This window comes from Vicia villosa, linkage group LG2 (genome assembly GCF_029867415.1).
Source record: "Vicia villosa cultivar HV-30 ecotype Madison, WI linkage group LG2, Vvil1.0, whole genome shotgun sequence".
Taxonomy (NCBI): domain Eukaryota; kingdom Viridiplantae; phylum Streptophyta; class Magnoliopsida; order Fabales; family Fabaceae; genus Vicia; species Vicia villosa.
In genome coordinates, this window is record NC_081181.1 from 197420654 (window position 1) to 197445307 (window position 24654).

At 32.6% G+C, this 24654-nt stretch overlaps 3 protein-coding genes across 3 annotated transcripts; all 3 read right to left on the reverse strand.

The window, feature by feature from the left end:
- Positions 1-2019: 2019 nt before the first annotated feature.
- LOC131647856 (E3 SUMO-protein ligase MMS21-like) lies at positions 2020-5891 on the reverse strand. Its single transcript, XM_058917675.1, has 7 exons — positions 5695-5891; positions 5461-5532; positions 5231-5341; positions 4628-4738; positions 3805-3944; positions 2449-2534; positions 2020-2366 (listed from the first exon to the last, which is right to left on the reverse strand). The coding sequence occupies exons 1-7, from the start codon at positions 5779-5781 to the stop codon at positions 2233-2235; spliced, it is 741 nt and encodes a 246-aa protein (XP_058773658.1). The 5' UTR covers positions 5782-5891; the 3' UTR covers positions 2020-2232.
- A 5322-nt stretch (positions 5892-11213) lies between these two features.
- On the reverse strand, positions 11214-13490 carry LOC131647857 (PRA1 family protein H-like). The gene is made up of 4 exons (XM_058917676.1): positions 13016-13490; positions 12578-12714; positions 11747-11818; positions 11214-11658 (listed from the first exon to the last, which is right to left on the reverse strand). Exons 1-4 carry the CDS (start codon positions 13417-13419, stop codon positions 11588-11590), a joined length of 684 nt encoding a protein of 227 aa, XP_058773659.1. The 5' UTR covers positions 13420-13490; the 3' UTR covers positions 11214-11587.
- Positions 13491-16343: 2853 nt separating this feature from the next.
- On the reverse strand, positions 16344-20493 carry LOC131653509 (uncharacterized). The gene is made up of 3 exons (XM_058923671.1): positions 20215-20493; positions 16788-18674; positions 16344-16658 (listed from the first exon to the last, which is right to left on the reverse strand). Exons 1-3 carry the CDS (start codon positions 20266-20268, stop codon positions 16593-16595), a joined length of 2007 nt encoding a protein of 668 aa, XP_058779654.1. The 5' UTR covers positions 20269-20493; the 3' UTR covers positions 16344-16592.
- Positions 20494-24654: the final 4161 nt, after the last annotated feature.

The window sequence follows — 24654 nt, forward strand, 5'->3', positions numbered from 1 at the left end:
CTCTATTTTATTCAATATTTCTCTTTTAAATATTATACATTAATATAATCAAACATCCTTTCATCGTATTATATTAGTTTTTCTCTTATGTTAAATATTCAAGTATTATTTTATACAATTCAGACATATATTGTATTTAAAAACACATTATTGTATTTATAAGAGATAATATAGTACTTAAAAATGTATTATGTTTAAAATAATATAATTTTTAATTTTATTTATAATAAAATATTATGGAGTTTTTATTTTAATTTTTTTAAATAAAAAAACACATTTAGGGCTGGGTAGCCCGAAACACATTTAGGGTTGGGTAGCCCGAAACACATTATTGTATTATGGTAGTAATTCACTAGTCCATATTACACAGGACCTTTTTGGCCCAACCCTAAAAATCCCAGAGCCTATTAGGGTCGACCCATTTATGGCCGGATAACCCATTTTGACAGCTTTACTTGAAGGCCTTGAGTTCGACCATCCCTCTCTGAATCAAGTAGGGCAATATTTGGTTGTATGACATAGGTACGGGATCAAAGAGAACATAATTCATCTCTTGGTTATTTTGAGGTTTGTGTTGATTTTGTTGTTGATACTCGTTTTGTTGCTGCTGTTGATTTTGTGGATGTCCCATCAAAGGAGGTTGCTAGAATGGAGGCACAATGTATACCTGTTGCGGTTTTCACACTTTTTAAGATAATGATTAATTGTGTTGATTTCAATGATAAAATAAATGCCATTTACTGAAATAACTTATTAATAATAACTAGTGGGATTAATAAGTAATGGAGCAGTTACATGATTTAAAATACAATAAATAAGGGTAAGTTAGTAAAAAGAAATAATAAAATATTACATCAGTATTCTAAAAGGACAAATAATTTGAGAGAAATAAAAATAGGAGAGAACTGTTATGAGACAGAGGGAGTAACATTTATTTGTTTAAAAAATTAATCTATTTAAAGAAAATAACTATTTTATTATGTCTCAATAACGAAATTGAAACGAACATGCCTCTGACCTTTTATATCTAGAGGTGTAATCGGATCAGTTTGGACCGATTTTTGATATAAAAAAGGTCCGAACCAATAATATCTTCATCAGTTTGGTTTGGTTTTTAACATTTTTCAAAAATAGAACCGAACCAAACTAACCGATTTGGTTCGGTTGACCGGTTTTTAATGTTTTTTTTAAAACATTATATTCATCAATATATTCTCCACTATCGTATTTTTCGGTGTATTTTATACTATTATTTTTTAAAATAATACATTTCATGTCATTTGTTTCATGCTCTATTTTTTCAAACAGCTTACAAGTTGCTCTTAATCCATAAAAAACAGTGACATGATTTTATTGCATCATGAAATAAATTCACTATAAAATATAAAAGTTGAAACTTGACATCAGAATGTTAGAAATAGATTTGAAAGCTTAACAAATAGAACACAGAAAAACACGCATCAATTAACATGTTTCACACGTTAAATACACATTAAAACTATTTTGTAACAAGACTAGAAGAAGTTTTGTTGAAGAAGAAAAAACCAAAAAGGTAAAAACAAATATGAAAATTAACGAAGAGAACTTGAACAAGAAGAAGGAGACCAAAACATATCATAATGAGGATAGTGAGAGCAACATTTGAGGCGGTAGCTAGATAAGTAATTTAGTGAAAACAAGTTTTTGTAACTTATGATTTCCACTTTTTATGTTTTGGAGTTTGGTTCTAGATGCGTGTTTTGCTGAAAGGAAGAAAGTGAAAACGAAAATGGAGAATGGTTGGAATTGATACAAAATTTGAGCTTATTGATAGGTGAAATAAAAAATTTATAGGGTAATTATTTCCATTGGTTCGGTTCATTGGTTTAGCGGTTCCTAAAAACTAAAACCGAGAACTGAACCATAAACAATCGATTTTATTTCAGTTTGGTTTGGTTTGAATTGTCGGTTTAATTGGTTTTTCTGATCCGGTTACACTCCTATTTATATCTAAACTAAAGACGCTGTAGTAGGACATGAAAAACAATAATTATAAATAGAAGATAACAGGTTAAGTAGAGGGAGCACAATATTGTAAGATTGAACAATGAGAAATGAAAAACAAAGTCAGAAACTTACTTCAATAAACCACTTCAATAAACAAATGCCAAAATACTAATACAGGCCACAAAGTGAAAGTCCAAAACTATCAGAATTTACAGACAAAAACATATCACCAGTTGGTTTTATCGTTCATTCATCTTCATCAAGCATGGTGAAATCCTCTACATTAGTTTCTTTGCTGTTCATTTTTCGCATTTCATCAATATCCACAGCCAACGATGGGTCCTGTACCAGCACATTTGCATCCAACACTTTTGGACAACCTAGTATACAATGATTTGGTTGAAAAGCAATGCAATGATGGCATAAAGTTAGTGTCAAGGTTATTAAAAAATAACTATATACCTGGTATTGGGCATCGAGTACGGTTACTCTTTGACTGGATATATTGCATTATCACTTGTTTTTCATAAATGTGCCTGCATTGCATGCTGCATCAATGAATCAGAGAATTAGTAACAAGCATAATAATATATATATCAATCAATATCAATATCCAAATACATTAAGAAGATAATCCACAAAACAAGTGATTCAGTGAAAAACACATAAAAAACTTGCAGTAATATTTGGTCCCAAGATAATACAAAACAAAGTTAAACATTAATACTAACCAATAGTTCTCGGTTTGTTTTGGCCACATTGTTTTGTTTATGTGTGGCATCTCGACACTCTGTTTTAGTTAGCAAATTCCGTTTGTTAACAAACTGTAACCATTTCTGTTACAGCAGCTGGTTAGCTAACTTAGGTTATAAGTAGTTTGTTGGTTAAACATAGCTAGTTTCTGATTCATACCTAGATCACAATTTCTTCTACTTATAAACTTGAGAGGAAAAACCTGTGTCTAGAGAGATTGTAATCCTCAAAAGAAAGGAAGATCATTAAGAATAGTGGCTGTCGTGGACTAGACCTAAAGCACATTGCTTTATGATTGAACCACGTAAATTCTCGTGTTCTTTTTTACTGCTTTCTGTTTTTTCAATTTGGTTTAATATTGTTCTTTGTTTGTCTTGCAGTCTTTCCAATCACTTCTTTGATTGTTAAAGAAAGATTTAACCAACTAATTTGTGGTGATTTCTGAGAATTATCCCAACAACTATTTAGTTCCTATAACGTATCTTTGACGGCTTCTTATTATGGGCACGCCTTCTGCTAGAATAGTTGTATTAACATAACTTTTTGGCTTTTTTAGAAAGAAAAAAAAAACTCTATCCCACACCATCAAGGTTTGATCATAGCTGTCTTGTATTTCAAGAAATTACATTGTTCATTCACGTCTCCACTTGTCTTATCAGTCCAATTGGTTCCGAAATCTATACAACATCTTCAAGTGCATTGGCAATATAGATTTCGTTCAGAGTTTATTTCTAGTGGTTTACTTGTATGATCAATAGCTGTGTTGTCTCGCATGACTTACCTAGTTGCTAACTTAAAGAGTATTTAAGTTGAAGTTTATCAACCATGTCATAAAGCATTATCATCATTCACCGTTGAACAAAGTGAGAAAACTCCTAGCCTGCTAAATTTTGAACTAAAATTTGTAACTTTGTCGAAATCCAGAAATTGTGTTGAACTACCTAACTGCATACAATAGAATATGGAATAGTGGGGAAAGCCAAGGTGCATCTACCTCCTCGAGATGTAAATGCAAGAATGTAGAGTATAAAAAGCTACTAATATTTTGAATAATTCATGTGGTACCTGCGAACTGGTTCTTGAAGCTCAGTAATAGGCTTTCCACTCAATGGACATTTAAAATTCAAAATATTAGATTGGGTACTGGTCATTACAATGTCCTCCTCCTCTTCACCTGGCATTGGCTGTCCCTCATGATGCACTTTCTAAACAAAAAGATAAACAAAAAGTAATTAGATTGTTCCTTGAATTGAATAACAGTTTTGAGAAGGAACTTGGAAATATGTCAGTACTGCATAAAAAAAGATATTGCATATGTTACATAAACTGCTTTTATTTTTCAACAAGATCTTGGAAACAGAAATTTCCAAAATGACATTAACAAGTACTCAATGTGTATGTGCGCGCATGTGTGAGACAGAGTACTAAATCACATCTCATGAGAAAGTTGACACATAATATTTCTGTCATTTGTGTTAAAGCACACCCAATGGTGGGAATATGTCAATCTATTGACTTGGATCCTATTATTGTAAACAATGATGACAACTAAGGTCATGGCAATTATATATTCTAACCAAAGACAGAAGTTGCAGTTCTATTTTTTCCAGTCACTGCCAGCACTCAGCGGAGAAGAGAACACTCTGAATGAGTGATAGGCTTCACAATCTTTAATACCATTAGATATATTCTAAGTAGGGAAGTTCACTGAGTAATGATTGACCAAAAGAGAGAAAAGAAATAAACTTGATGTACAATTAGACATATTCAACTACTTATTAACACCAAGAATTAGACATATTCAAGTACGTACTAACACCAACGAAAATGGGGAGAAGAAAGCGAGGGATAAGAATCTTCCAACATTTAATATTGACAAGAAACATACCCATACAGCTTCCTTAAACTGCCGCACTAAAGGGTGTTTTTGAACATCTGAATTTCGATTGGCGTTATACTGCAAAATTTCATCTTCGAGTACCTTATGAAAATCAGTCAACTGCATATTTGCAACATCAAAAGAAAAGTTAGCATTTGGACGAAGGTGGTGTTAGTGTCATTATAACAAATATGAACACAACCAAACAACTATATTGATGATAATTGGATTTTACATACAGAGAAAAGGACTAATAAGGTCAAACAACTAAGATAACAGATTAATAACTAACCTAACTAGCCATTTGATGTTACATTTATTTATCCTCTGTAGCACCGACACCTCAGAAAAACGGCGTGTCCGTGTTTGTATCGGTGTTCAAAACTGACACCGACACCTCAGAAAAACGGTGTGTCCGTGTTTGTATCGGTGTCCAAAACTGACACCGACACTTGTGATTGTGATTACATTCAATTTATTCATTTTCTCAAATTATGACCGGTGTCGACTGTCTGTGTCAGTGTCCTGTTTCCGGTGTATGTGTTTCATATAATTTATCCAATAGTTAAATGATAAGTTGATAATAAGTATTAAGTGATGAGATTTGATAACCTGTTCTCCAGGTTGGTATCTATTACCAAAAGCTTGAACAGCAGATGAAAAATGCACACTATGTTCAGATAACTCAACTAACTCAACAACAGCATCTTCCATTTCCTTCACCTAAAATAATTTTCACTTTTCATTCATCACATGAACAATATTCCAAAACTAATAACAAACAAAGGAGTTTGAACTTTCCATCAATCACAACCATTTTAAACAGATACTAATTTAAAAACCTTGTCAGGAAGATTGTCTTTTTCCAATTGAACTGCAATATTCTTCATCACGCCCACTGTTGTTCGGATATCCTAAAGCAAACCCAGAAAAATTTAACATCACGAGTCGTTAAAAATTTTCTTAAATTTTACGTAGAAACATGAAAAAAAAGTTCTTTTGAGAGGAAACTAATGGTGTGAAATAAAGAAAACCCTAAAAAAAGAAGGGTTGAAAAAAGGGAGTTTGAGAGTTACAGAAATGAAAGGTTGAATATCGGAGCCGAAGGTAGCAGCTAAGTTCTTTATCCGACCAGAAGCGCCGCCGTGTGAAGATGACGCCATGATTTTCCGATGGATGGGTTCCTTCAAAGTTCCGGGAAAGGGGATTTTGGAGGGAGATATGAAACTCGAGTGAGGCGTCACGTGAAAATTGAATTTTGAAATTTAAGTGCGCAAGTGAATAAATTAGGTCTTCTGTAAATAAATAAAATAATAATAATAAAAATATAAAAAAATTAAAAAAAAGAAAGTAAACATGGTCCTAAAATTGGGAGCATGGAATCAACTAGTTTTTTTTAGTTTGGAATAATGTCTTTTTTTTAGAATTTGCAATGTGATCTACATCATATAGTTTTACACTTTTTTATGATTAAGTAATGGTAAAAAAAAAATCTTTATACGCATATTTCAAGATTAATTTACGGTTAAATAAAGTCATTTTAAATATTTTTTTGACTTATCTAAAACTAACTTCAACTTCTTACACAAAGTCTCTAAATAACTTGAGACGATTTTGAATACAATTCATATAAACTTGTATTTATAACCCTAATTTATTTATGATCAATGTTGATGTTACATTGTGTAATCAGAAAGACCAACTAAATGGTCGTCTCAACCACCGCAACACAAAAGATGATCAATGTTGAGTATCAATGTTCGTCAATCGACGTTGATGAAGGTGTTTGTTTCACTAGCATGCAACTTCAAGACGATAATAATATAATAGTCATGTTTTCATTATTTGATATGTATTTTGGTTAGTCTCAAGACATTTGATGAAATCTAAACATGTATCGTAAAGCCTATTTTAACTTGTTATGCATAGCCGATTTGAAGTCGAGGTAAAAGAAGATGGTTGTGTTAAGCGACCGACAACTAACGTATAATTATGTTAAATCTCTATGACATGAACTAAATTTGTAATAATGTGAATAGTAGGTCGTTGCTCGTAAGCAACATATTGTATGGCTCAAATATTATATCAAAAGAGCATGGGTTGTTGCATCGCTGCCTGAATGTCGTGAAAAATAAGCAAGTCTTATAACATTATCGTGAATGGGTATGGATAAATAAGTTAATTCTATTGTAGTTGGTTGAAAATATACATGTTGAAGAAGTCTCACATTGATTAGTTTTGTTAAGGAAGAGAGAGTCCAAGATTATATATAGGATTCAAAAAAATTTAAGTGCCACATCGCTTAGTTTTGTGAAGGAAGAGGAAGTCCAAGACTATATATAGAATTCAAGTTTTTCGTTCCGAGATGTAACAGTCAAAAGTACTTTAACATTGTATTTGACTTTTTATATTTTCTCTTATACTCTTATTTTAGAGTATTGCGAGGGGTAGTTAAATATTTTCTTTGGAGACTCCGTGTGTATTGGAGCCTTGCGGTGGTTGAGGGTAATTTATGTTATAACAATTTTCACATAGTGTTATTTGACAATGTTTGTGGCTTTTTCTTTATGCTTTGTTTTTTTTCTAACAAGTGGTATCAATAGCCTTGGTTTGGTGGAGTATAATTTTTTTTAGTATGCTTTGTAGTTGCAGTTTTGGCTGATCTTTCACATCAGAAAAGAAATTGTATTCTCTGTGTTGGTTGAAAAAAATTGTTTTGCCGCAAGAAAGGTTTTGGAAGCAATGTCAAGTTTTTCAAGTGCAGTGAAGATTGACTTATATAAATTGGTGGAAGAATTTTTTTGACTCGTGGAAAATTCAAGTCAAAGATGTATTTATATAATCAAGATTACACAAGGTGCAATATTATGTCGGTGGTTGAAGAGCTTCCTGCCAACAAAGAAGTTACACCATAAGTTTTCAATCTAGTTTTTGACATGTGAAATTTTTGGAGTGGTTTATTTTCAAGTGAAATTTATTCTTCATGATAAAGTATATGATTGTCGGTGATGATAATGTGAAATTCTTGAAGTGGTTTATCTTCAAGTGAAATATATTCTTCATGAGAGAGTATGATAGTTTTTAAAACTATGATTGTCGGTGAAGACAATGAAAGCTAATGTATTATTTTTAATCAAGGTGGAGATTGTTGGGGTTGGTTCAAAATATATATGTTGAAGAAGTCCCACATTGTTTAGTTTTGTGAAGGAATAGGGAGTCCAAGATTATATATAGAATTTAAGTTCTTTTCAGTCTCACGTCGCTTAGTTTTGTGAAGGAATAAGGAGACAAAGGCTATATATAGAATTCAAGTTTTTCGTTCTAAGATGTATCAATCAAAAGTACTTTAAACTTGTATTTGACTTTTTATATTTTCTCTTATACTCTTGTTTTAGAGTATTGTGAGGGGTAGTTAAATATTTACTTTGGAGAGAGAGTGTGTATTTGGTGAAGTCTTGGGTGGCTGAGGCTTGAGGGTAGTGTATGTATTGTAACCATTTACATATAGTGTTATTCTCTGGTTGTCATTTGACAATGGTCGTAGTTTTTTATCCGGTTTTGGAGTTTCCACGTTAATCTCTTGTGTTGTTATTTTGTTCCTCTTTTTTCTCTATGCTTTGTTTTTTCCTAACAAGTTCATGAGAGTAGGATTTATTTTAGAACATGAAATATAAACACATTTATTGGAATATATATAGAAATATGGGATACTACGGTAAAAAAAAAAGAAGAAGAGAGTTTTCAACGCAAAATCTAAGAGAGATGGTTCAAACAACCTAAAGGTAGTGTGAATGATATGTGGAACAATATGACATAAGATATTAGAAAAGTAGTTAAAGAGACGTTGAAAGATTCAAAAGATTTTGGACTTAATGGTAAGGAATCATGGTGCTTGGATGAGAATGTTCAAAGTAAAGTTAGATAAAAAGTATTTTAAAGAATAATCTAGGTGTAGAAGTTGCCGAAACTAGAGAAAATATAGACAAATTAAGAAAGAGACCAAGAAGGCGACAAATGTAGAAATAACTAAAGCTTTTGACGGATTATACCAATCTTTAAAAATTAGGGAGAAAAGTCTATATATAGAGTTGCTAAGAAAATATAAAGAAAGATAAGAGATTTGGATCGAGTAAAGTATGTTAAAGATGAATAAGGTAAAATCTTGGTATAGAAAAATGATATAAAGGATGCGTGAAAGAAGTATTTCTATAGTTTATTTAATGAGTGATATTATATCTCACTGGACTCTAACAGACTCTCGACATTAGAGAAGATGATCAAATAACACTAAGACGGACAAGTCAGACAATATACCTACCGAAGTGTGAAAAATTCTTAAGGATTGAGACATTGAGTAACTCTCCAAACTTTTTAAAAAAATTATAAGGTCAAAGTAAATTTTGAATAAATGGAGAAGAAGCGTTATAGTTACAATTTGTAAGAACAAAGAGGATATACAAAATTGTACAAATTATAGGAGTATTAAACTGATGAGTCATACCATGAAATTATGAGAATAAGTGATCAAACAGAGACTAAAAAAGAGACTTAAGTTACAGATAATCAATTTGATTTTATGCTTGGGAGGTCGACTATGAAAACAATCAATCTACTACGAAAATGTGATGGAGTAGTATTAGATGGACCAACAAAACTTGCACTTAATTTTCATTGGCTTGAAGAAGGCGTATGATAAAGTGCATAAAGAGATTTTGTGAAAAATCGTGAAGAAGAAAGAAAGGAAGTTAGGGTAGTTTATATTCGGGTTATTCAAAATCTGTATGAAGGAGTATCGACTAGTGTGTAAACACGTGATGAAGCGACGAACGATTTTTCCATTATAATAAAATTGCACCAAGGTTTAATCCTAATCCTTTATATTTTTACTCAAATTTTGGACGTACTCACGAAACACATTCAAGACCTGACACTGAGATGTAAGCTTTTTGTATATGATATAATATTACTTAAAGAATTGACAGATGATTTAAATATGAGATTGGAGACGAGCCTTAGAAATACATGACTTCCGTCTAAGAAGAAGTAAGACAAAGAATATGAAATATGGAATGTGAGTTTACTAAAGAGAAGCGTTTCTAACTTATAGGTTAAATTTGAATACCATATTATACCATAAGTGACACGATTTAAATATTTTGGATTCGTAATACAAAAGAATGAAGAAATAAAAGGAATGTAAACCATCAAATTCAAGCTGGGTGACTGAAATGGAGGAGGACCACGATAATTTTATGTAACAAAAAAGTACCTCTCAAGCTATAATTTTTTTTATCGAACATCGACAAGATATGAGATGTTGTACGAGGCATAATGTTGAGCAGTTAAAAATCAATACGAGAATAAAATAAGTGCAGTAGAGATGAAGATATTGCGTTGGATGTGTAGTAAGACTAGATAAGATAAAATTCAAAATGACAATATTAGAGAATGTTGAAAATTGCACATATAATATAAAAGATGATGAAAGATAAACTTAAGTGATTTGTACATGTAGATAGAAAACATGTAGATTATATTATAAAAAGAATAAATTAGATGAAAAGAATCAAACAATTATAGGTAAATGAAAATTTAGAAAAACTATAAGAGAATAATATTAAGAAATTTAATTCAAGTAATCAACCCCGCTTAATAGGATAAAATTGTATTGGTATAGTTGTTGTTGTTTATGATCGCATGTGTTTGTGTTTAATTGACACTTATTATTTTAAGTTGATGTGCTGTTAGTATTGTTAATGTGTTGTGCTGCAAAATTTAATTTAAATGAAACAGTTTATTATATTTGTTTGAATTCTAAAATCTTAACTTCAAAAACATGCTCCAAACAATACAATCCAAATAACATTTTTAAATTATTCAAAAGCTCTTGGAGTATTGATTAAGAAGGAGCGAATTTCACAAAATCTCATATATTTTTTTACTTATAAAATTAGCCCATAATCAGTGTAGGATTGGATTTGCAATAATTAGTCCTCTTTAGCTTTTAATCCCTCTCCTAAAGAAGTAAAGAGCTGTTTTAACCCCTCTTGTAAAAATCAATTAGTCCAAATACACCATTCTAGACACACCCATTCAGATACGGTTTTCTCCTAACACATTTGTTGGGAGGTAGAAACAACAAAATGGGAGACAAAACCAATTATTTTAAAAATGAAAGGGAGAAGTACTATCTGAATCTTGTATAATTGTTTGTCAAGAAGTTAAATGGAACGAGGAATCTAATTATTCAAGCATTACCTCAAAAAGGTTAAACTAGCCTTGCCTAACATAACAAGGATTGAACTCAATAAAAAATAACCAGAAATTGAGGAGGACTACATTTGCCCAAAATTGTGAAGAGGAAATATTCACTTGTGTAAGGTATTGCCGCTGAAGTATCTAATAATTATACAAATGTCTTCAAATGAACATGACATGCAGAGTATTTCTCCAACAACATTCTTTTATATTTACCAGGCTCACTAAATTGATTAATCATACCTTTAGAATTAATAAAGAGCTTTAATGAGTAAAGCAAGTATTAGTTGGTGTTATCATCTCTTAAAGTGAGTTGAGCAACCAAATTAAGTAGAAATTTCTGAAAAAAATTAAAATAGTAAAATAATATAAACAATAACATCTAGTGTTGCAATCACTTTTCTTGATGTTCCTCTCACAAAGAGACAATCTTTTTCTTTCACAGGGGTGAGTTTTTTATGCCCTTTCAAAATTGCTGGTGATAATTATGCTTCATTTTTAGTAAAGAACAATAGGAACAATGCTTAGAGCAGTTTACCTGAGTTTTATCCTTATTCAAAACTTAAGCCTATACCTGTTCCCTGAACTCTACATTGCACTATCTTCTGTACTAAATTCCTGTTCCCTTCTTCACTGTAAGAGCTACCTTCCATATCAGAGCAACTTGAATCGTCTAAAGGCAAGTGGACCATTGTTTCTTTGATCAAACGACTATCCGCCTCTGACCACCGAAGGCCGCTGTGCAGGGGTCAACTTCCGAAATGCAGCATGCAGTATCACACCTACATGTATATGTTTTAAGCAAAAACTTAAGAATCCAATAATAAGAGGACTAAGGTGTGAGAGTTGAAAGAACAAATATAGACTCACCTGCATAGCTGACACTTATGGCACAGAAGAGAGCCATTTGAACATTGGAAAATATTAGAATAACTGCTGTTGCTGCAAAAGATGAGATTCAGAAACATGAGTTTTCAGTTAACCTTATGAACATCATCAAGCTACGGATATCTTTCCAGTATCCACACGCAAAGCACCACACGTTATAAAAACAAAAGAAAACATACACAGGATGCCATATGAATTCAGCCCAAGACACTTGCAAGAAAAAAATCATGAGGCTAACTACATAACAGATTAAAAAAAGAATTAGACAGGCATAGGAAGAGAGCAGGCATATTTATTACCAAAATAAGAGAGCAAGGGAATTTTCTTCTCCCTTCTTTCTGTGAGGTGGAAAGAGTATTCGATTCAATCGAAAGTTCAAGGCAAGGTACAGGAAGCACATGCCCATTAGTCATTAGATGCTATTGTTTTATCACATCCTCAATAAGACTATGGCAAAATCCACAGGTTTTGTGTTTGTAAAGCCAATTGAAAACCAGTTCATCTGTGAAGAATATAAGGCCCCGAGGTAAAGGGATTGAAAGCTTGAGAGAAAATAATTCTTCAAGAGTAACATGTGTTATTAAAAGATAGTGATGACAGGATATTGATCATACTATGGCGATAAAACTAATTCTTCAAGAACCAACTATAACAATTAATTGTAACAGATAAACAGAATCACGACTAACACAAACTAGCAATTGTTCCTCTATTATCATCATACTATGGCGATAAAAAGAAGAAACCAAGATAACAAAACAAAAACAAAACAACACAGATAACATCCTCCTATAAGAAATTACTATTACTCACCAAATTGGGCAAGTCGAAGCAAGCACTGCCGAATGACAGGATATTGATCCAATCCCCATCTCTCAGTAAAGAACTTGAAGAAATCCCACAATGCCAAACATGATATCAACCCAACAAGAGCAAGTGGCATTTTATACCTGCAACCATCAAGAACAAAAAAACACAGTTTTATACACAAAATCAAAGAGTCAAGTAGAAAAAATCACCAATTAACCCTAAAATTGTAGGCATAAACAATTCCATTCTCAAAATTAACCATACTTAAAAAATAAACCCTACAATTGAAACCATCAATCACATTAGTCCTATAAATGGTAAATCTATTTCAATATAATTAAGCACCTGAAATTGCCAAAAAGTGATTTATTTTTAATTCAATTTCATGTTGTAACAAGAAAGAGATTAATTGATTAAGAAAGGAATGAAGAGAGTGCTTACAGTGAAGAAGCAAAGAAAACGACGAAAAGATAAGCGTAGTTACGAGCATAGCGCTTAACATTCTCATGAACGCGGAAGCGAGCTTGTGAAGGATTCGAAGGAAAGGAATACGACGACGGGGAGCCGACGAAGGAGCGTGACCAGGAAGGAGTGTCGCCGGAGAAATCATCGGCGATGAGTTTGGCGAAGGGATTGAGAGTGACGAAGGATAAGAGGGTTAGGATTCGGGAGGAGATGGAAGTTACGGGAGCTAATGGGGAGGAGTTGGAGTCGACGGCGGTGGTTGCTTCGGCGGCGGCGGTGGTGCGTTGGTCGATGATTTCGAGGTAGCCGGTGTCGCGAAGCCAGGATTCGAAGGCGGGTTCGGGAACGCTTAGCGCGAAAGGGTTGGAAGAAAACACCATATCTCTATTATTCCCTCTATGCCAACAAACGCTATTGTTGGCTTGTTGCTAATTTTCTATTGCTCCTTTTCTTTTTTTGTGCGCTTAATGATTCTTTTAAGAAATAAAATATTTGATATAGTCGTGACCGAAACTTAATTCGCATTAAATTTAAGAAATAAAATATTTGATACATTTTAAAAATAATAATAATTGTTTAAAAATAATTTTAATATATGACCTATTTTATGGATTAATATTTGTTATTTTAATTTTTGACACCAATAGTAGTAATATAAATTTAAATATTAACTATTAAATTTAAAATGTATAAATACATACGTACTTTTCAAATATATATGGTGATTGGTGATTTACTCTAAAAATAGGTTTAGAAGGGATGTATATTAAAACTTTTTCGTTGTTGAAACTAAAATAAAATAATTATTTTTTAATAGCTTTTCTCTTAAGTTTAAGTTTTTAAATTTTTTAAATTTATTTTCAAAAGTTAATAACAGATTTGTAAATAAAATAAAATAATTCTTCAATGATTATCAATTTTGCAATTGTTTCAGCTTAAAATTTTTTTTAAATATTTTTAAAAATGGATTTTATAAAACTGTCATTCTATATATTATAAATTTTTTAATATTTTTTTTCTAAATTAAAATACTAATTTTTACGTCCTAATATGAACCTACATTATTTAAGATTAAAACCTATCTGAAATTATAATTTTTATAAAAACTATTTGAAATAATTTTAAAATTAAATAATTTTTTTAATTTTTTTTTGAGTAAAATAAGAATTTTTATTACCCAAAACAAGTCATTACATGCCGATCATCTAGATCTAGGCTACAACAGAATCAAAACAACCAAAAACCACAAAGAAAATCAACATTAACTAATTCCCAAGGTATCTATCTGCACATGGTTTTTAAGATATTTCTTGCTATGGGCTCGTAAAACCACCACATACTAAATGTTTTTAACAATCTCTATGTCCAGATTTTGCTTGCCAAATCTGATCCCATTACGCTCTTGCCAAATCTGATAGATCGTTCTCAGCCACTGTCATCTTAAGGAGCTTTCTTTTCCAACCTTTTTTTGCTGTCTCCATACTCAGCCAAGTACTTTCTACTAGCCAATCACCACTGATTCTATTATAACCTAACCAAGATAGCATTGTTTGTCAAATCCCGTGAGTGTACCTGCAAGCAAAGAACAAATGTCCAATACTTTCTGCTTGTCCACAGAAAATACATAATCCATCTGTTACAATTTGAATTTTCTCGAGTCTGTCTTTGGTGGGGAGCCGGTTCCAAAGAGCAAGCCAGAGTGTAAAACAAGCTTGAGGCCTAGCATAATTATGGAAGAAGATCTTTCTCCAATGAATTGGACTACCACTGCCCCTGATTTCCTTGTACATGTCTCCGGTTCTGAACCTTTGTAAATGGATACTTTTCACCCAATAATCACTGGTCAGAGCTACCTCTCTCATCTTGATGATGTTTTTAATTATCCAGGAGAGGGAATTGTTTACTTGCCACTGCAGGATATTGTCACCCTTCAAGTAATAAGCTCCTATCCATCTGATCCAAAGCTTGTCAGCTTTCATGTGCAAATTCCACAACAATTTGATCATAGTTGCTTTGTTCCAGTCCATAAGGAAAGTCAGGTTCAGACCCCCTGTATTTTTAGGCTGACAAACAGTTTCCTAGGCAATCAAGGCTTTTCTACCCGTGGCTTTCCCTAACCATAAGAAGTTTTTACAAATCGACTCAATTCTTCTGATGATACTTTTAGGGGAGAGGGAAAACTTGCATCCAAAAACCAGCAATGGACATCAGGGTACTTTTCACCAATTGTTGTCTGCCAGCATAGCTAAGTAAATTAGATGACCAATGTTGGATCTTTTCTAACATTATGTTTATGAGGGATTGACATTAATTCACAGTGATTTTTCTTGTGGAGAGAGGAACTCCTAAATATTTGAATGGAAGCTTACCAATGTCATATATAATTTTTTAAAATTTTGATATTCAATTTTTTTTTATTAAAATGATGAAATATCTAAAATAATATTTTAAGAATAACTATTGAAACCAAATTTTAATTTTAAACTTTTATGACAAAATTTTTTATTTACACAAAATTATATTACACTATAAAAAATATTCAAAAAATTAAGCAAAAACAAACAAAAACAAACTGATCATTAGTTTCAAAATTTAACTGAAAACTTATTAATATTCTAATGACAAATTAAAATACTTTTTAAAAATTACAATAGTAGTCTGTTCGAATATAATCATTAACCATTATATATAATTTTGATTTAATTATTTTATTTAATATAAAATTTTATTTTAATCACTTTACATAATATTTTTTATGATGGTAATTTTGATAATTATTTTAAAAATATTTTGCCCATTTGAAAATATAAATGATCAATTAAAATTATTAAATTAAAAAAAATAGAGGACTAAGATTTAAAATAAGTCTTAAATTTATTCTTTAAGAAAAAAATACCTAATACAATTCATTATTGTTAGCAGATTAAAAAATAGAAGAAGAGTTTATTTATATATTTTTATTAGGATTAAATATTTTGGTATGCGAAATTCCAATAGAAATATGGCTTTTAATATGCTTTTTTGTTTTGTTTTGTTTGGGTTTTGTGCACTTCAGTTAGCCCAATATTTAACATTCTTATTTAGAAAGTGTAGTTAAATGAGAAACTATTCATCTTGCATAAAATAGTCAATGCTATATTATTGTAAACAAACTTATAAATGTCATCTAGCCATACTCAAGAAGTAACCCTTGAAGTTACTCGAAAGTCTCTGAACCTGTAAGAAAATTCTAAGTTTACAAAACAAGTTTAATGCACAAAACCAAAATGTGAACCATAAAACCTTCATCGAACAATCCAAATCCTCAACGACGTGCAATCCATTTCCAAAAAATATTCACTGAAACACTTGCTCTAAATTCCATGTTCCAACAGAACATTATTCTGTGTTGCAATGGTTGTACCGTTATTTGAGTAGCATACTCCTTTCGGCGTACCTCCAAAGTCACTTAAACGAAATATAGATAATTGAAAATTGATGTAGCTCTAAGAGTTCGTGAATGAAACCACAAACAACTCTACATAAGTTTCATCGAATAAAATCATTGTTTAGATCATCGCTTTAGTTGCCTTCTAGCCAAGGCAGGGGTTTTCTTAGGGATATAGACCTTGTAGCTAACCTGAACATTCACAAAATATTAGCAATAATAATAAAAAGGTTAGTGAAAGCAATGGATTATATATAGTATGATATGGCTCACCATGATGACACAAATTTCATAATATATAAGACAGATTATCACACTCACCTGCACCAATTCACCACCCCGCATCACAGTCATTGTTTTCTGCTCAAACTGAGAGCCCTGGTTGGATCCATCTTGTAGTTTGCCTGGATTATTTTCTACAGATTCAAGGGTAGCAACATTGCGTGACTCGACAATGTCTGTCGCACTGCTATCAATATTCTGGATTGAAGATTGTGTTGTCTTAGCCGCATTCCTTTCTTCATCAGCCTCGCTCACTGGCAACTTTGCATTAGAAGGTTCGCGCGAATCAGATGTTTGCTTAGATTTAAACTGAGAATGAGCATTGGCAACATCTTTTCCCTTGTCCAAGTTATTATGCTCAAATTTAGGTTCAAGAATAGAAGGTTCAGAACCAAGAGAAGGAACGCCTCTAATGCCTTTGACATTATCACTGCCATTGTGACTCGAGGTATGAGCAGCTTCAAAAGTACCCGCATTTTTAATACTTTCTGCCAAAACCAGCTTTTCACGAGGAAGTCCGGACACGGTTGTTTGCTTCAGAGATGAGCGACTTTGGAGTGAATCATGGCAAGATTTTGATGGGGTGGATTCCAAATTGCCCGTCTTGTTATTAGTAGATTCAGTGACTACTTTGCAATGGCTGTCTGCATCCACTTTTTCTGGTGCACTAGCCATTTGAATCTTAGCAGAACCAGACATTTCTTTGTCCACTTTCAAATTCCTTCCATTGTTTTTCGGATAAGTAACTAAATTTCTTCTCCCAACAGGCAAACTAGTTTCTTCTACAGGTGCTTGCTTACCAAATTTTGTCGCTATAGCAACATTACTGATATTAGATTTATCTTGGACCAGTTCCTCTTTATCGGTGTTTGGTTGCTTCACTTGGCTGACAATTTTATTTTCCTGTTCAGAAGCTTTTGCGTGGGACTGGACTTGACCTCGGAACTTTCTTAAGTTTTCCAAAGCTCTTTGTCTAAGAATTAACTCCAAATCAACATCATTCAGAGCCCTAGAAACATCATTTGTTTCCTCCTTTATAGGTTCACTTGTCCCAACACAAACTTCAAGGCTGCCGATATCACAAAGTTTGGGCTCTGTAAAGTTAACATCGCCATTCATATCTACTATATCATCCTTGGCCCTTATTTCCTCTTCTGGTGTACGCTGTGTACGATGATGATCCAACTCCCTCTTTGAGCCCCCATCGTTACTGTCGTTACTTCTACAAGGATAGTCAAGATCATCTACAATTTCCTCTTTGGTTTCATTTCCAGAAAATTGTCTAGATTCATCCCCTTCGTTTGCAACAGTAATAACTGATCGGAGCCACCTCGTTTTGTTCTCGGGCACATATTTCTCTTCAGTCCCTTCATAATTACATTCACCATGGGGACTACTGCAAGGTGAACAACTCCTAGCCCTATATCTACCACTCTTGGCACTTCCACTTCTTCCCCTCATTCGTCTTTTGTCATTTTCCTTTCTTTCAGTTCTTCCCCTGGAGCGCTCATATTCAACATTATCATTGCTCTCATTCCCACCCGGACATATTGAGCAGCTTCGTGACCCACTGCTCACCGGACTAGCACTCGCTTCTATCTTAACCTTTTTCTTCCTACGGGATTTCTCCTTTGTCTCATCATACTTGTTTTTCCTCTTCTCCTTTTTTCTCTTCCGGGCAAAGAGAGAGTCCTCACTGCTGTCACTGCTGCATGACCGTCTCCGAGACCTCTTCTTACGACTTTTCACATCTTTTCTTGTGCGAGACCGATCCCTTTTTCTTTTAGACCTATCTTCAGAACTAGAAGACACCGATGTGTCCATGTTTTTTGAATCATCATAGTCTGAGCTAGAAAGAGAAACCTCATGGCGACGAGCCTTCTTTGATTTATATTTCCTACTCTTACTTCTACTGCTAGCCTTTGACTAAACCACCAAGTTGAGTATAAATTAGACACAAATAGGAAAATGCATGTTCAGTTAAATTAATCAACTCAACAAGCTATATACACTCGGCGGATGGGAAAACCCAACAGCCAAATCAAATAAAAAACAACACATTTAGGTCATGTTTGGATAAACAACTTAATTAAGCACTGATTGCATGGTTGTCAAGATCTCGAGTTAGATCTTAAAATCTTAAGATTTTCCGATCTCATTCACCCCACGATTCCAATCTTAAGTAGAATCGCGTGTTGTAGTCAAATTGTGAAAAATTTGTAAAATTATTGATTTTGTGCGATGTTTGCCAGTTTCGGGCATGATTGGTCATTTTCCAACCACCGCCATTAAAAGTGAGAAGGATGACATGATGCAGAGGCACAACAATAACAGTTCGGCAGGGATGAATGCGTGCTTTTTGAAATGAAGTTAGGGTTTAGAGAATAAACATCTCACTTGTAGGGTTTGTTTTAGCTAATTGTCTTAAGATAATCCTAGTAATTCACCAAATATGGCCCTAATGTCTAACAAATGTTTCATGTGTTAGTAATAAAGTATAAAAAGTCAATCATACATGCCTAAAGAATATGAAAATGAGTCATTTTCTCCCGAATACACTGGCCTACTAACATATATCATGTAAAAATACTTCAAATACATACTGTTATTTTTTCATTTTAGTAAGGATCTTACAATTTTTATTGTGATCTTGTGTTTTACAAAGAATATAAAATCAAAATAATCATAACAGAACACAAACGCAGAAGATACAAAACACAAACAAAGAAGCAAAACGAAGCAGAACAAAACAAAGAAGATGAAAGACGCAGCAGAGCACGCAAAGAATGAATCGGATACAAGATGAAAGAAAACACGGGAATTAAAAAAAGAAAAGTATTAGGCCACATAAAGGGTTAGAAAAGACAACTATACTTTTTTTTTCTTAAGACAATGTTATAGCAATGCTATTGACAACATAGATTTTCATAAACTCTCTCAAAAAGTTTTGAGAATGCTTATGTTGTGAATAAGTTCAAACAAAACAATCCAAACAGATCCTAAAACCCAGACAACAAAAGGAGATATAAAAAAACAGATTTTTATGTACTGGGAACATGACTTACATACAAATTTTCAGTCGAGTTCACAAAACACGCGCAATATATTAGAGAAAGAAAGTTCGAATTTTTTCCTAAAAATCAAACTTGAAAGTGCTTATCTACTGGATAAGTTCAAACAAGACAATCCAAACAGACCCTAAAACCCAGAGAACAAAAGGAGATTAAAAAAAGCAGATTTTTATGTACTGGAGAGGGAACATGACTTACATACAGATTTTCAGTCGAATTTACAAAACACACGCAATATTAGAGAAAGAAAGTTGGATTTTTTCCTAAAAAATTAACCGGCAACAACTTGGGGAAAAATGTGAAACTCAAAATCGAATACCTAACTAAAATGAATAAATCCAAGAGTTAAAATTAAACGCCCTACATTGAAAGAATGAGAATATAATTGAGATTACCTTAGAGGAAGTTTTGGAATGTTTCTTTTTGAGTGAAGTGGAGGATTTCCCCATTGAAGCAACCTGCAAAATCAACTTTGAAAAATAAAAGGATTAGAAATTGAAGCGTGGGAAGAAGAAGAGATTGTGTAAAGAAGCGATTAGGGTTAGATGAATTGAGGAACAAGAATGCGGATAAAGGTTGATGATTGTATCGTTAGTTAGCGATGAGAAGAAACTCGATTGCGGTATTTTATGCCACTTTCGGAACTATGTTGCTCGAACCAAATATATATACCCTTTAGGCCCTTGCTTTGAGATTGTCCTAACTACTCCCCCACCCACAAAAATGTGATAATTATATTTCACACAATTTGATTGGATATTGATATATTTAATGTAAATAAATTTAAATTTGGCTTAATTGTAACTTTAGTCCCCTTATTTTATCTTTTTCTTGATTTTGATTCCTCTATTTTAAAAACCACTATTTTAGTCCTCTTTTTAAGTTTTCTGTGCAATTTTTGTCCCCTTATTTTGCATTTTTCTACAAAGTTAGTCCCTATTTTGGTCTCTTTTTCAACCGAAAATTCAGAAGGGGGACCAAAATCGTGGTTTTAAAAATGGGGGACTAAAATCGAAAAAAAGACAAAATAGAGGGATCAAAATTGTAATTAAGCTTTTAAATTTTTAATTTTTTTTAAAATAAAATAATATTAAAATATGAGATGATATTGAACATTATTATTTCCTTAGATTTAAAATAACTAACTAAATTTAATGGTATCATGTTTATTTTTATTTATTATTTTTTTAAACTAAAATGAAGATGAAATAAAATAAGGTCTCGGGATTTTTTTCAATCCAAAAATTAGATCAAATTTCAACCGTGGCGAGTATTCAGTAGCGGTGGTGTCTTGGTGTGTCGACATTTGATTTCGATGACTTATAGTGGTTGGTTCGACGTTGCTTTGATGTTTTGTTACAAAGGTTGGGTCTGCTATTGGTGGTTTTGATTTGAATCTGACTGTTGTTCTCACTACTTTTCGACGGTGTTGGTGTTGGATTCTTGACGTTGACCTCAGGTGCTTTTCAGATCTGTTGAGAACTGTAATTTTCAAGATGCTTGAGTTTTCAACACCACATCATTGGTTATGTGGTAGTCAAAGCCTTGTTGCTACAATGTTCAGTTGTTGTCCGATCATATGTCTTGAACTTGCTCGTCACGGTCTAGTTTGTTAGGCTTCAAAAGGTTGTTAAGCTTGTTGTGGTTTATTTCACATGGGTTGTTGGTACGTGTATTTGTCCATGTTGGCGGTCGATACATTTACCATTCTTAAAGAGATGGATTTGATTATTCAAGCTCGTCTTTGGTTTCATATATAATGTTTGCAGATTTTTACACACATTGCTTTCGCAATTTGGTTTCAGGTCCTGTGTTGGATTTGTTGGATTGTGTTAGTGTGTACGTTTTTTGCTTCACATTGGGTTTATACTGGATTTATGTCTAGTTTGTCTTTTTTATACCACTTTTGTTTCTAATAGTTGTAATATTCCATTAGGGTTGATATGTGATTGTTGGGTCAGATTTATGTCACCCAATTTATCTGTACTTTCTTTTTATTTATGATATTTTTCTTTGCTATAAAAACAATCTAAATTAAAAGAAATAGAAAATAATCAACCCTATTGGTGATATGACCCGCATTCTTAAGTCTAAACTCATCAAACTATACTTTAACTTTGTTTGTTGTTGTAACAAAACTTCTAGCATAGCCACTCATGCTTGTCTTCTTCTTTATTATATAAACAAGGTTCAAACATTTGGATTCCATTTTAGTCTTACTGAAACATGAATCTTTTGCAAAAATTAAAGTTTGTGACATCATGTAAGTTTCCGCTACCAATACATCTTCAAACCCTAAATGCTTCCAAGTCATCGTGGATGGTATAATCTCATCCTCATCGTGAATCACCAAGCTAATTTCTCGGTAGTTTTTAGTTGACATATTCACATTGTAGTTAACTCTCACAAATCTTTTCTCAAGGTTGTTTTGATTGCTCTTATCTCTTATTTTGTTCATCTTGTTCATATCTTTTTAACAATCTTTATTATTTTGTTTAGATTTATATGTTTAAAGTTCCTTATGAGAGCGATTATTATTGGACTAGAGGAAATTAACATGTTGGTAATCATTAGTACTTTGCTACCACTTTGAACGAACTCCTAATATGTATGTCCATTTATTTATAAACATTACTATTTCAGTTGTACCAAATGTTGTCTGTAATAGAACAAGCACATAGTATTTTTGTTAGTATTATTTATGATATATTCTAATTAGGGACGTATCAAAGGAGAACTTTGGTTATTATGAGAACTGAGAACTTTTAATAATAACCATACGATTTAAAATCAATGTCTCAGATTTCACTCAAATTCAAGAGACAATAATTAATAAATAAATTCTAATTTAAATACATATCACATAAATACATATATGAGCATTGATTTTAAATCGTATGGTTGTTATTAAAAGTTCTTAGTTATCATAATAATTAAAGTTCTCATTTGATACGTCCCCTATTCTAATTAATCCTGCATAGAAATATTAGGGTTTTCATTTAACTTTATACCTATATTAGACCAAAATGAAATATCTTTTACTCAATCCCACTAAATTAATAAGTGGTTTTTGGATTTAGTGCTTTTTAGACAAATATGATTGAACATGGAGCAATTTATACCTCTCTTAATGAGAGAAAATCTCACAAGAATAATATCATAAGATTCTCCATAATAAAACACTCTTTCAATGAGGAATATTCAATTTCAAAAAATAAAATCCAACAACCATTATTTTATCTAACTTCCAAACAAAATCTGAGTCCATTGTTTACGAACGAGATATCTTGTTTCTGAACTTCCTTGGCATATAAACCACCTTCCATCTCCTCCTCTAAACAACATACATTCATCTCACCTAACTCTCCACCTCAACCCTCATTCCTTTTTCATGGCATTCTTGAATCAGTACTTAACCAACCCAACTTTTCATCTTTGAATACATGACTTACCTTCCCAAACTTAAAAGATTTTTTTTTTGTAAATTCATTAATAAAATTAATAATCTGAGCCAAAATATAAAGTATAGTATAACTCTTAGAGAATTTTATAAATAATGATCTAAAGTACAAATTTGGATGAATAACTGGTTGGAACAAAACAAAGAACAAGATCAAAAGTTTATTGTAATTAACACATAGATTTTTAAGTAAAACTTGATAGAGCTCTGTGTTCTGTGTTGTGAAAAACGATGTTAATAACAAAATATAATAGAGAATTAGGGAAGATAAGAAGAACACAAGGAATTGGTTATAACTGCTATTCTTTTACTTTCTCTTAAAACAAGATTACAAGTTTACAAGAATAACAAATAACCTCTCTCACCCTAAATTAGGATTTGCAGCTTAGCAATGATGAGAGACTAGTATGCTATTTATAATAAAACCTACATACTAACTAATGGGCTTTTTCCCCAAGGCCCATTACACAAGCCAACTTAATAAACAAGCTAACTTAACAAATTAGGGTTTAAACACTAAAACCTAATTTAACATGCTAACAACTTTAGCATCTTCGACACAAGCATGTGAACAACCTTTGACTTCATGCTTAATCCTGTCAAACCAAGAAGCTACCCTTCAACCATACTAGAGTTCGATCCAATATCTCACAAATCTCCATCTTGGACCTAACTCTACAACGTCAAGGGAACAAACTAGATTTCTTCATGCAGCTTTATCAATTGCATACAGTGGAAAAACTTGCAACTCGGCAATGTCTTGGTGATCATATCAGCAGCATTGTCTTTAGTCGAAACCTTCAGCACTTGGACTTCTCCACGCTCGATTACTCCTTTGACGAAATGCAGCCTCACATCAATGTGCTTAGTTCGCTCATGATAGGCTGATTTCTTCGACAGGTGTATTGCACTCTGACTATCACATTTAACAATGATACCTCGACCTTGAAGTTTCAGCTCATTCGCAAAACCTTCAAGCCACAATGCTTCTTTCACAACTTCAGTCAGGTCAATATACTTCGCTTCAGTGGTTGATAGAGCAACAACCTTCTAAAGTGTTGCTTTCCAACTAATTGCAGTGCCAAACATAGTGAAAACATATTCGGAAATAGATTTTCTAGAATCCATACAACCTGCATAATCAGAGTCGACACATCCTTCAATTTCTGCTTTACTATCTTCACCTAAGGCTCCACCATAAATTAGGACTCTGTTCAGAGACCCATTTATGTACCTTAAAATCCACTTCAATGCTTGCCAGTGAGCCTTTCCAAGGTTCGCAATGTACGTGCTTACAAGACTTACTGCATATGCTATGTCGGGTCTAGAACAGACCATAGCACACATCAAAGAACCAACTATATTAGCATATAGG

Coding starts and splice junctions, on each gene's coding strand:
- LOC131647856 (XM_058917675.1), bottom strand. CDS start 5,781: ATGGCGTCATCTTCACACGGCGGCGCTTCTGGTCGGATAAAGAACTTA. Junction 5,533..5,694: donor ATATTCAACCTTTCATTTCT/GTAACTCTCAAA, acceptor GGTTTGCTTTAG/GATATCCGAACAACAGTGGG. Junction 2,535..3,804: donor CTTCAAGAACCAGTTCGCAG/GTACCACATGAA, acceptor TCATTGATGCAG/CATGCAATGCAGGCACATTT.
- LOC131653509 (XM_058923671.1), bottom strand. CDS start 20,268: ATGGGGAAATCCTCCACTTCACTCAAAAAGAAACATTCCAAAACTTCC. Junction 18,675..20,214: donor ATTCCAAAACTTCCTCTAAG/GTAATCTCAATT, acceptor TTGGTGGTTTAG/TCAAAGGCTAGCAGTAGAAG. Junction 16,659..16,787: donor GGGGTGGTGAATTGGTGCAG/GTGAGTGTGATA, acceptor GTGAATGTTCAG/GTTAGCTACAAGGTCTATAT.
- LOC131647857 (XM_058917676.1), bottom strand. CDS start 13,419: ATGGTGTTTTCTTCCAACCCTTTCGCGCTAAGCGTTCCCGAACCCGCC. Junction 12,715..13,015: donor GTTTTCTTTGCTTCTTCACT/GTAAGCACTCTC, acceptor TGATGGTTGCAG/GTATAAAATGCCACTTGCTC. Junction 11,819..12,577: donor GCTTCGACTTGCCCAATTTG/GTGAGTAATAGT, acceptor CATCTTTTGCAG/CAACAGCAGTTATTCTAATA.